We start from the raw sequence: 11,303 nt of genomic DNA, 5'->3' as shown, positions 1-11,303 counted from the left end.
GGGCGACGCGTTCAAAATTCACCCTCTTCCCACCTAGGCGCAGAGGTTAAAAAAAAATAAACAAAAGGAAGCTTGACTGTTTTAACATTTCTTTCTTGCTTTATCTAAATGATTGCCAAAACATCCAAATCGTCGGCATCCAAGCTGTCATATAAGGGTGAGTATTGTATGCTTCAACATCTAACACTCAGATTTAATTATCAATGCCATTACTTCTCTGAAAGGCAGAAATGGGTCCAGGTAAGTTGAAAGAGCAAACAACTGTCTAATAATTCAGTCGTCAGGCAATCAAGAAATTTATTCAAGAGAACTATCCTGCGGGCGAATCAACGAGTTTTGATACTGCCTTCAATCTGGCCATCAAGAAAGGAGTCATTTCCGGCTACTTTAGGCAGCCAAAAGGCCCCGCAGGCCCTATCAAGCTGATCAGGGTAGCTGCTAAAAAGCTGGTCACAAAGGCTGCTGACAAGAAACAGGCTACCAAAACATCTTCCAAGTCTACGACGAAGGCTGTCACTAAGGTCACAAAGCCAGCCACTAGAACGTCCATTAAGAAGGCAGCTCCGAGTAAAGTTTCGCCAAAGAAGACTGCTGGAAAAAAATCAGTCCCACTGAAAACTGCAGGATCCTCTGCCAAAGCTACTTCAAAGGCAAGCAAGTCCTCAAAATTAGCCAAGAGTGTCAGCACCCCGAAGGCATCTAAAAAAGCTAACTCTACCGAGTCTGGTAAGGTTAGAGCTTCAGCTAAGCCTAAGCCTTCTGCTAAGAAAAGCCTTCCTGCAAAATCTACAAAGACGAACATGAAGGTCACAACAGCGTCAAAAGTTGCTAAGCCCCAGAGCGCTGCTAAAAAGGGTACAACCACCAAAAAATCTGCTTCCAAGAAAGCTTCTTCGACTAAAACATCGAAAAACTCCAAGAATTGAACCTTTTTGTGAACTCCCTTTGTATTTTTAGGAGCTTGTGTTATGATTACTTTCTTATTGTTGCTTAATATCTGTATACTAAGTGAAAACCTGTTGTTGGTGGCGAATACTAGACATGTTATTTTTTTTTTTTTTTTTTTTTTTTTTTTTTTTCAAGGTTTTTTTTTTTATCGGCACGAGGCTAGGATGACTCGAAACGCAAATATTCGGAGCAATAACTCAAGATCCGGGTAAAATGATCATTTTTCACCAAAATTTGAATATCAGCTGATGTCAATAATTCTGTGTTGGCTACGTTTCACTTAGATGTTTCCAAGTCCTGTGGACAACATCAGGTTTTTTTCATGGCCACCTGAGTATGTGGCTATTGTAGATAATGTTATTATATTGCTCCTGGACAGCACAATAGAAAAAAAAAGGGCAGTTAAGAAGTAGGTAGTGCGCATACATAAAAATCCTTGCACGACATATTTTGTCTAGTAACATCCTTCTTATTCTAGATAATTTTATCTCTTGTTCAGTCTCCAGACCGTATTTAATTTTCCCTTTATTGTCTCTGCATCCCCATCAAACCGATCTATACCATCAACATAACTTAGGCCGGACTCTAAATCAAAAACTTTTCCCCGATTTAACTCTTAATCATCTTAAAAGTTTAATTTATTTGCAACTGAACTGAGCATCGCAAAAGAGAGAGTATCTCAATAATGACGTCGTCGGAACTGACGGAATCAGTCAATCCTCTAAATGTCATCAAAATGTACGAAGACTCAGCTGTGTTAGAGAATCTCTTGGCAGTCTTTAAGAATACCTACAACTATCCCGAAGTCAACTGCGAAGTGTTGAAGGGCAACTCGGAATCTCCGAAGACTGTCTTCGCTAAATTCGAGGAAAAGGAGCATTTCGAGAAGTTCAAGGAGTTCCTTGAACAGCGTGATATAGAGTGCGAGCATGTTGCCACAGAGCACGAGCTCAAAAAACAATTACCTGGAAATCTTTATGTTAGAGGTTTACTCCCTACAACGACGACCGACGATTTAGTCAGGATATTCAGCAGATACGGATCACTTGTATCGTGTAAGATCATATACGATGATTTTGGAGTATCCAAAGGCTACGGTTTTATCAATTTTACGGATCGGATTGAGGCTCAGAAAGCCATCGATAATCTCAACGGCGTTAACGTGGATGGCAATCATCTATTTGTCAACCATCACATCTCCAAAAGGGATAGACTGAAAGAGCTAGAGATGAGGAAACTCAAATACACTAATCTTTATGTGAAGAACTTTCCAGACGACTTAACGAAAGAAAAGTTGGCACAGGTTTTCGGGCGCTATGGAGACGTCGAGTCTGTTTTTCTCCCTCAAGGAACCGGAAATCATAATAGAGGCTACGCATTCATTAACTTTAAAAGCCACGAAGATGCAGTCAAAGCACAACAACACTTAGATGGATTCGAGATCGCTCCGGGATATAGACTACAACTCGGAAAGGCTGAGCGAAGGAAGGATCGGATGCACAACCAGATGAATAGTTATAAACCAAACTATCTTCCGTTCCAGCCACAGTATATGCCTCCTCAGCCAGAGCATTCCAACAATCTTTACCCCTCTTTCATTGTTTCGCCAGATTCAAACCTCATTTCGACTGCAACTGGCCTTCCAATAGCAGGTCCACAATACCAGGATTCAAACTTGTACATAATACACCTGCCGTTGGAATTCAAAGATCAAGACCTTTACGAATTATTTGCACCTTTTGGCCAAATCATGTCAGCCAAAATTATGACATACCCACCAGATGATTCGGCAGTGATTGATGAAGGGGAAGAAAACACAGAAAACAAGTCCCGTGAGGGACGCTCTAGAGGATTTGGGTTTGTCTGTTTTAATAAACCTCTAGATGCATCAAAAGCATTGGTGTCGATGAACGGATATCGTGTGGATGATTCCCATGTTCTGGAAGTCTCCTTTGCTCAAAGAAAAGAGAACAAATTTGAGAAGGGAAGGTTGCATCATTATAATCAAAATCACCTTGGCAACTTTTACAACTATCTGAATCAGAATTTCACCAAGCGAAGCTTCAGCCTTCCAGCAAGCATGCACAGTGGAGCGTTCGTTCCAATGACAGCACCTTCCCCATCTCAGGTTTCTTATCCTCTTGTTGACAGTCCGGGAGTACCACAGCCTGGTTCTCGAACAATGTCGGTGCCATACATCTCTTACAATCCATACTACTACTATCCATACCCAATGCCTCCTGCTTCGCCTTTCGTCAAAGAAGGCGAAAGGGAAGAAGAGGGAGCAGAAGGCCCACAAGACCAAGCTTAGACCAATAGAAATGAACACATACACACATACCAAAATCGGAACTTATAAAACTTGTATAATCTTATATCTCTTTAATAAACACTCATGACACTCATAAACTTGGAGGATACTCTTCTTTAACGCGCTGGTAATTTTCCATGATCGGCTCTTCGTCGTCCGCAACTTGCTGCACACTTTTAACCTCGTCGATGTAAAATTTGAGCATCTCTTCAATGCCATTTTTCAATGTGATCTCGCTCGAAGAACAACTCTTACAAGCCCCGATTAGCTTCAAGAATACCGTTCCCGTGTCCGCATCAAAGCTGACAAATTTGATGTCACCTCCGTCTTCCTGTATAGCAGGCTGAATTCTTGTAATCAGAAGTTCGTTGATCAAGGCAACAACTTCGTCTTCATCTTCGTATCCATCAAGATCCTCGTTTTCTGCCGACTGCTGTCCCAGTAGGTCAATGTATTTCTGATTTATCACTGCTTGTCCTGAAGTTAAATGTTCAGTTAAAATCGAAAAGATCTCTGGTTTCAGCAACGACCAACTGTGCTTCTCTCCCTTGATAACTGTTATGAAATTGTAGCCAAACAAAATCGACTTGATGGATTTGTCATTTACGCTTAAAAGCTTGAATGCTAGTTCAGATTTGTTCAGTGCGTCTTTTATACCTGTGATCTCCAATGTAGGAGTATTAGGAGATGGCAAAAACTTGAACTCTGAGGGCACAAATTTAAGCGCATTCTCGTTGGGGGTCGACTGTGTTTGTATAAACAGGCTTCGGAGCTGGCCGATCAATCCAAGGCGACGGGAGGTATAACGGGAGGCGAACATAGTTAAAAGGAAATTATTTTTAAACTCCACTTTTTGCTATCTGAATTTGGCATCGACGCGTCGATATGACTAAACTGGAGTCTTCTCGATCATACTGGGCTTCTCTCTGCGAGGCGACCTATACATTTGAAATTGGGCCAGGAAGATCAAATCAAATACCATTGTGACCAATATAAGTCCCAGCTTGCTTCTATTCGCCTCTAAGAGCTTCCATAAGGTTGTTTTATTTCTCAGCAAAAGCTCAACGATAGAGAAGAAACAACCAGAAAGGTCCAGTAGAATCTGCATCTTCGATATACCAAACATGGACTTTCGCTTTGCATTGTGTATAACTTGTGGGATGTACTTCGTACAGCTAACAAGGATTTTGCAGTAGGAAAGGTTCAACGTGAAGTTCAGGAGCTGGTTTTTCTCATTCCTGTAATAGATATTATACAGCAAAAGAAGAACGAATGCAGCATAGTAGCCTTTGACAAGCTTACTGAACTTGAACAGGGTTCTCGTGTTTTTAAAACCCCACCACCGGTTTCCCAAAATGATCTGTGATAATAGTACAACGGTTAAAATCCAGCCATGCATAGAGTAAGCGAGATCAATGATGGAGAGTAGCGGCATGTTGCCACCAAATACATTTGAAAACTGCTTCCTTACCGTATTGTTGAATAGTTGAAGATAGATAGACGCTGTGTAACACGAGTAGCCAAGCAGGTTAAGAATAGCAAAGTCGAAAGAGATGGAATCGGCGCTTCGAATTCTCAAATTCAACAAAATTGTGGGATAAAACGAGACGCTCCAACATATTGCGTAAAGCCAACCAGAAACGGTCGCCAGGTCTAGGCTCATTGCATAGGCGGAGTGTAGCTGAAACGAAAGTTGTTTTTAGTTCGTATGTAAAGCTGACCTAAGCGAAAACCGTGCCGCGAAAAAACTCCTTGGAATATTCTACTGTATGGCCCCAACAAGAGCGATCGATTGAGATGGAGGGCCCGAAAATAAGTGACGTTCTCGTACGCAGGGCACAGAACAATGTGCTAAACAATCAAATATCCTGGTCAAGACAAGGACACCTTGCCTATGCGGCTCCTCACGTCGGAAAACATAATTTGTTAATGACATATCTGGAGTGCGTTGATGGCCAGACCTGGCAATTAGCGCCACCCACGGGATTCCAAATAGGATCGTTTGGTAGAGTGGTGGGAACCAAAAAGTATCACTATGACCATGAGGATGAACAAATTCCGGGAGCTGATAATTTATCTAAGCTGACGACTGTTCAGTTCAGTAATACTGGCTGGGACCTGTTTCTCAGCGACTCGGTCGGTCACGTGTCAATTTGTGTAACTGGAATCAAGAGAGTGCCTTCCAACGCCCCTGGGCATGCCTCGGCCTATCCTATGGCTACTCCCTCGATCAATCAGTCTCCGCCATCACAAAACCAAGGAGTACAGGCTGCGCAATATTCCCGCACCTCTTTTAATTCGTTTGAGCTCCTGTACTCAGACAGCTCGTTTGCTCCATTTCCAGATCTTTCGACTGCCTCTAAAAGGGAGGGAAATCAGATTTTGTCAGTCAAATGGCTCAACATAGACAAGCCTGTGATTGTCAATTCTCCGGCAGTTAAAACACAGGCGACGCAGGAGGCCCCCGTGACGAATGGCTGCGCGTCAAAATTGGGAGCTGCAGCGCAAGATGCTCAGGGCTACTACTACACTTACACAGCTCACCAATACAAGCCATACGGGACAATGCACCCTTTAGCAACGAAGCAGGCCTGTATTGGCGTGCGAAAAACTGGAGAGATTTGTCTCTGGTACCAAGAGGACCACGGAATAGAGTATAAGAGAGCTGTGGGACAGCTCCCTATTGGAGATGCTCTACTTCAACATGCTGCGATTGGCTTTGCCAGAGATGGGGAAGTCATTGTGGCTGTTCAAGTCGGAAAGAGTTTGAAACTATTTGAGGTAGTCATTAATTGGGGATTCCTGATTGAAGCGGCCAAACAACTGACCAAAACACCAACATACAGAGTGCCCGATGAAAATAGAACACCTCCGAAACTAGATATCCGCACGGTGGCGAGTATGGGTCTATGCTCTGTCGATGAGAATGCATCTTTTTGTACTGGTATACAATTAGTTTCACCAGATTTCAGCCAATCGACGGAATTAGAGCTGCTATTGCTTTTTGACAACGATAGAGCTCTCGGGAGTAAGTCTCCCATATCCACCATTTACAGATATCAATTGCGCAACCTCGACATGGCTTCTGTTATTCATCCTATGTTTGGACAGATAGCATCTGATCAGAACAGCGTTTTTGAGTCCCGCAAAACTTATCAATGCATATTCAAGAAGAAATTGACCTTTGACGAGGCAATTGTGTGTCTCGAGTTGTTAAACCTAGAGCTAACCATTGCAGTCACATTAGCAAACGGTGACATCAAACTAATTGATAGACAAACATTCAAGATTGCCCAAAATATTTACAATTCGGATGAAGCGAGAGATGATTTCGGGCCAACTGGCCCTCTTCTCCCAGACACTGTGTCATGCCTCACTGATGCAGGATTCGAGTTTCCCAGAATACAGTTCCAACCACAATATACCTGTATCTCGCCCAATGTTTGCTGCTGTGTGGCTCTACCATGGAACGAAACGACACTCCATATTCATTCTGCGTGTACGAACGCGTCGCAATCAGACGCGCCTCCCAATCGAAAAGGGCTTCTTCTGGCCACAGCAGCGGCCATTGCTTTCCGTCATACAAATGCTTGCTACTATGGGTACTCAACAGATGATCTGGTTGCAACAATTCGCTGCGAGCTTGAAAATGCCAAGAACACTCGTGGAGACGAGTATGCCTATAGACTTTTGATGTCAATTGTACAAGAAAGCCAGAGAGCGATTAACCTGAATGTCGATGTGTCCAGCGAGCAGACGGATAAAATGCTCCAGAACCAGCCTCTTCAACGAATACTCACACTGCAACTGTCGCTCGGCACCGAACTGAACTGGCTGCGGAACAAGAGCGGAATGATAGCCTGGGCACTCGTAAACTTGAAGTTTGTCACATCTTCTATCATGTACACCATTCACACGATTTATTCAAACATGCAGAGATTTGCGAAAAAAGGACTTCATGTTTCTGACACTCTTGCAAACGCCCGTGCCCGTGAAGAGAGTATCATTGCCGTGCTTGGGGTTATCAGATGGTGTGTCGACTATATCGTATGGCTGAATCAAGAGCTGGTTGAGCTGCACGGCGTCTTCAAGAGCAACAATCCGAAGGACGTTGAGCAGTTTCTGAGCAAGTCGGTTGCAATTCCTCTTGTGTTAGGGAAAGTACCACGATCGTTTTTGATTTTTGCAATCTCCAACATAAGAAGACTGTTTTCTTTTGTGCAAAAATTCATTGAGAAGAACGATCCTTCGCTGGCAGCTTTGGTGACGCCAGATAATCCGATGGGTACTTTCAAGTCTCTTGAAAGCCAGCTCTTTGCTGATTCGCAGTGGACGCTGACTGCCCCATCAGTTAACCAGAGCCAGTTGGGGAAAGCTATTGTAGCACACCCAACGATTGAGGCCTATGCTCGATTGGGCTCGCTAATCAACAACTCGCCGATCACATTACATGCTTTCGAAAGATTCCTTTTGGAAGCAGACGGGCCGCTCAGAAATATGAGACTGGATCAGGTGACGGCGCTGGCAGTCGAACAGCAGCTCATATGCCAAGGACATGTTTCAAAAACGTTTGTTGAGCCCCTCAGAAAGTTGTGCGAAGTGTATGATCGCGTTGTGCTAACCAACGGCAGTGTCGACCTCGTGGAGTTATACTTCTACGACGTGAGCTGGCTCAATCTTGGAACTAGAGAGGCAGATACGACAGATTCAAAAGCAAGAGAAAAGCGCCCTGCACTGATTGAGCAGACGGACCACAAATTCTCAAACACCTACAACAGAAAACTCATTCAAATGAATACCTATGATGGCCTCATCCTCGACATGCTGCGCAGACAACTACTCAAACCCTCTGAGTTTATTGCGAACCCCTCAGCACAGCAGGCGAATGGCTCCGGAAGTAGACATGGAGTCAATGGCTCGAATGCCTCAACTACACATACATTTATGATACGCAAATGTATTCGATGTGGTGCTGTTTCTTCGGTGAATGACACCGACGTGTACTTCAGCTCGCCTACGTTTATTGTCAACCCGGTGTACCAGCATTATCAGCGAATTTGCTTCTGTGGCGGAGCGTGGGCTAATATGTGATCTCCCACGATAGGATCTTGCAGTTAATGAACCTCAGCTACACGAGTATTTCAGACAATTCACGTTTTGACGATACATGTCTATTTTTTGCAAGTGTTTGAATACTAGATCATGTGCATCACTAAACCTGATTCTGTAACTCTTGTGTAAAATCCTTGGACATAATGATTACATTTATACTTTTTTGACAAATCCCATGCATCTTTCCCGATTTTGATAATTAAAAAAGAGCACTGACTTTTTTTTTCCCCCAAAGTACATCTTCAGTCAAGCTCACTATGTCGAGGAGCTCCATATCAAGAACCCCATCGAAAGTTCATTCTTTGGTGCCCGAAACATCTCTGTCGTCCTCTCGGACGTCTGATTTATCGCTCTCGAGAACAGCAACATCAGCTTCCACCAGCTCGATAACTTCCCATTACAGTACGCTGGATTCTAATTGGCTTCCTAACGCCGTGGTAGAGAACCAGCCACGCATAAAGGTCTCTTTGACATTGACTCCACGAGAAATTGATCTGTTGAAAACCTCCTGGAGCAAAGTCATCAGCTCCTCGCCATCTGGATCCGACACTCCAAGGGTAAGCACACTATCTCATATTCCTTCAGCCAAGGGCTCTCTACGCGGCACCCCACAAAAACAGAGCCGTTCGATAAATATTGGAACCACAAATTCAGGGTCCTCGTTCGCATCATCGTTATTTTGTATTCAGCTATATGAAAACTTCATCGCTCGTGATCCCTTGATTGAAAAGCTAATTCCCTCAATTAAACACCAGGCATCTGCTTTTGCAGGTGTGATCAATGTTGCCATGTCAACATTGGATGATCTCAGCCGAATGAACGAATCCTTGGAAAGTCTTGGAAGGCTACACTCACGAATTTTGGGAATCGAGCCAGAGTATTTCCAAACAATGGGCGAGGTGCTAATCAAGACTTTTAGGGACAGATTTTCTAGCGACATGGCGGATGGGTTCTCGCTTGAAACAGAAGAGGCCTGGATTAAACTGTACTGCTTCCTTGCGAACTCCATAATTCAAGGAGGAATTGATCCGATTATCAATTATGAGGCGGATAAAAGCGAACAAAGTTCCCCTGTCTCTTCTCAAATCAAGAAGAAGCAGAGTAGCACAACTTTGGATTCATTATCGGGATCCACACTGGCATCCAATTCCCTTCCGTTGCCTAAGAAATCTCCGAATATCTCTAAACAATCGTATTTGAATGTCACGAAAAGAAAGCTGCACAAACCAGGGAATTCGAAAACAGACTCAAGATCTTCGGCAGATTGTATCATTATGTGAAGCTATCTATCATTCAACTCGCGCATCAACGCAGCAATGACTCCGTTGTGTATCCACTCGGCATCTCTGTCTGCGCTGTTCTGTATTTTCTGCTGGATATTGTTCGCGGTGAGCAGAACTTCTTTGTCGGGTACAAATACACTGCCTCCCAGCATTCCTATGAGAGAACAATAAGTTGCCTCCAGCCATTTACTAGCATATCGAAGCTGCTGCTTTATCTCACTGGAATCCAGCTCCATATGTTCCATTCTTCTTCTGAGCATCTGTATGTCAGAAGCGTGACTTTTCACTTCCATGCGTTCTTTTGTCCTGATTGCAACTCGCAGCATCTCCAAAAGTTTGACGCACTGGGTATGGTGAGATTTATTGTTTGTCGGTGTATCATAGTCATCAATCGGTACCCCTATTATATCTTCGAAGGCATTCCTGATGAATTTAGCTAGCAATTTGAATTCATCATCATGCTTCTTTTCTAGCGATTGGTGGAAGCCTTTTTCGTCTTGATACCGTTTCAGTTCACGAATTCTTTCCTCATTGAGTGCATGTGCAAGACCTTTGAGCTTCTCGCTCTCCTCTTGCATACACAGGAATCTTTCTTTGAGTCTGTTGTGCTCGGAGAGCAAGTTCTGGTAGCGCAGATCAACTTTGTCTTTTTCCACAAGCAAATGGTAGTATTCGGATGAGGGTTGCAGCTCACTGTCCTGATGCTTTTCTAAGGTTGATGTCACGGGATATTTGGTGGTGGGAGTACTGAGATGACAGAAATTCACTTTTTGATGGTAGTTTGGATGATATTCTTGAGATGGTTGCCGTGATCTTTCCGAACTGACATCGCTGCTGATGTCTCCACTATCTTCATTGGGGGCTGGGTGTTGAAGCGCTTCTGGATGAAACGAGGTAGCAGGTGGACCGTATGCAGGAAATGATTTATAATTGCTGCTTGGCGAAGAATCATCGCTTATATCAAATTTCAGCGCAGGCGGCATGCGCGATAGCGGAGGAGCCTGATTTCTCTGGCTTCTGAACTTGACTTGGGGATCCGCAAATGCCTCTTTATCAAAGTGGTTGACCAATTCTGATACCAGCAACCTTTTGCCCATGCTTGATTTGTGCCCATCATCTTTAAACGGATTTTGCTCGTTTGCATATACATTGGTTTTATCCTGTAAAGGAGACTTTTTGGAGCGTAAAGATAAGTGTTGCTCTCCTATCTGCTTGTCCCGGTAAATAATAGGACTACTCATCTGATCAGAGTTGGAGGTAAGCTTAAGGGGAGGAAGGCCATTCTCAAGGCTATAGTGATTTTGAAATGAAAGATCGCTTCCATCTTCCGAATCAGTAGAAGAAGCATGTTTGGGGAAGCCCACTAGCCGTTCAACTTCATTTGGCGTGACTGTTTCGTATGCAACATCAGGGTCTGAGCTGTCGGACGAGGTATCCATGGGGTCGTAATTAGTGAGGGAGAATAGTTGGGATACAAAAAAGGGCTTTAGACGCCTATTGCGACGATCGTCGCTGTACCTTTCATTTATATTGATTTGGAAACTTTTTTTTTCACACGCGTTTCGCGTTGAAAGCGTGATTTTCATCCCTGTCTAAAATTCTAGAGCCCCAGATTTTCAACCTGGTATAGACGCGAGGTTGATAGCAAT

At 43.7% G+C, this 11,303-nt stretch overlaps 7 protein-coding genes across 7 annotated transcripts; 4 read left to right on the top strand and 3 right to left on the bottom strand.

Moving 5' to 3' along the window:
* The first annotated feature begins 78 nt into the window (after positions 1 to 78).
* Positions 79 to 1,021, top strand: OGAPODRAFT_15087 (uncharacterized protein). The gene is made up of 3 exons (XM_018353485.1): positions 79 to 157; positions 192 to 240; positions 278 to 1,021. The coding sequence occupies exons 1-3, from the start codon at positions 109 to 111 to the stop codon at positions 924 to 926; spliced, it is 747 nt and encodes a 248-aa protein (XP_018212890.1). The 5' UTR covers positions 79 to 108; the 3' UTR covers positions 927 to 1,021.
* Positions 1,022 to 1,464: 443 nt separating this feature from the next.
* OGAPODRAFT_15086 (uncharacterized protein) lies at positions 1,465 to 4,913 on the top strand. Its single transcript, XM_018353484.1, has one exon. The coding sequence runs from the start codon at positions 1,634 to 1,636 to the stop codon at positions 3,257 to 3,259; it is 1,626 nt and encodes a 541-aa protein (XP_018212889.1). The 5' UTR covers positions 1,465 to 1,633; the 3' UTR covers positions 3,260 to 4,913.
* Positions 1,465 to 4,916, bottom strand: OGAPODRAFT_84094 (uncharacterized protein). The gene has a single exon (XM_018356756.1). It carries the CDS (start codon positions 4,077 to 4,079, stop codon positions 3,351 to 3,353), a length of 729 nt encoding a protein of 242 aa, XP_018212888.1. The 5' UTR covers positions 4,080 to 4,916; the 3' UTR covers positions 1,465 to 3,350.
* On the bottom strand, positions 1,465 to 4,922 carry OGAPODRAFT_96328 (uncharacterized protein; the record flags this gene model as incomplete). The annotated part of the gene is made up of 1 exon (XM_018357893.1): positions 1,465 to 4,922. One exon carries the CDS (start codon positions 4,920 to 4,922, stop codon positions 4,149 to 4,151), a length of 774 nt encoding a protein of 257 aa, XP_018212887.1. The 3' UTR covers positions 1,465 to 4,148.
* A 123-nt stretch (positions 4,923 to 5,045) lies between these two features.
* Positions 5,046 to 8,505, top strand: OGAPODRAFT_15085 (uncharacterized protein). The gene has a single exon (XM_018353483.1). It carries the CDS (start codon positions 5,189 to 5,191, stop codon positions 8,348 to 8,350), a length of 3,162 nt encoding a protein of 1,053 aa, XP_018212886.1. The 5' UTR covers positions 5,046 to 5,188; the 3' UTR covers positions 8,351 to 8,505.
* Positions 8,506 to 8,602: 97 nt separating this feature from the next.
* Positions 8,603 to 11,093, bottom strand: OGAPODRAFT_91719 (uncharacterized protein; the record flags this gene model as incomplete). The annotated part of the gene is made up of 1 exon (XM_018357026.1): positions 8,603 to 11,093. The coding sequence occupies one exon, from the start codon at positions 11,091 to 11,093 to the stop codon at positions 9,654 to 9,656; it is 1,440 nt and encodes a 479-aa protein (XP_018212884.1). The 3' UTR covers positions 8,603 to 9,653.
* OGAPODRAFT_91720 (uncharacterized protein) lies at positions 8,629 to 11,041 on the top strand (the record flags this gene model as incomplete). Its single annotated transcript, XM_018357027.1, has 2 exons — positions 8,629 to 9,436; positions 9,463 to 11,041. 2 exons carry the CDS (start codon positions 8,629 to 8,631, stop codon positions 9,474 to 9,476), a joined length of 822 nt encoding a protein of 273 aa, XP_018212885.1. The 3' UTR covers positions 9,477 to 11,041.
* Positions 11,094 to 11,303: the final 210 nt, after the last annotated feature.

This window comes from Ogataea polymorpha (genome assembly GCF_001664045.1).
Source record: "Ogataea polymorpha strain NCYC 495 leu1.1 chromosome Unknown OGAPOscaffold_1, whole genome shotgun sequence".
Classification (NCBI taxonomy): Eukaryota; Fungi; Ascomycota; class Pichiomycetes; order Pichiales; family Pichiaceae; genus Ogataea; species Ogataea polymorpha.
The sequence above is the reverse complement of the archived record's forward strand: the minus strand, read 5'-3'. Positions and strand labels throughout refer to the sequence as shown.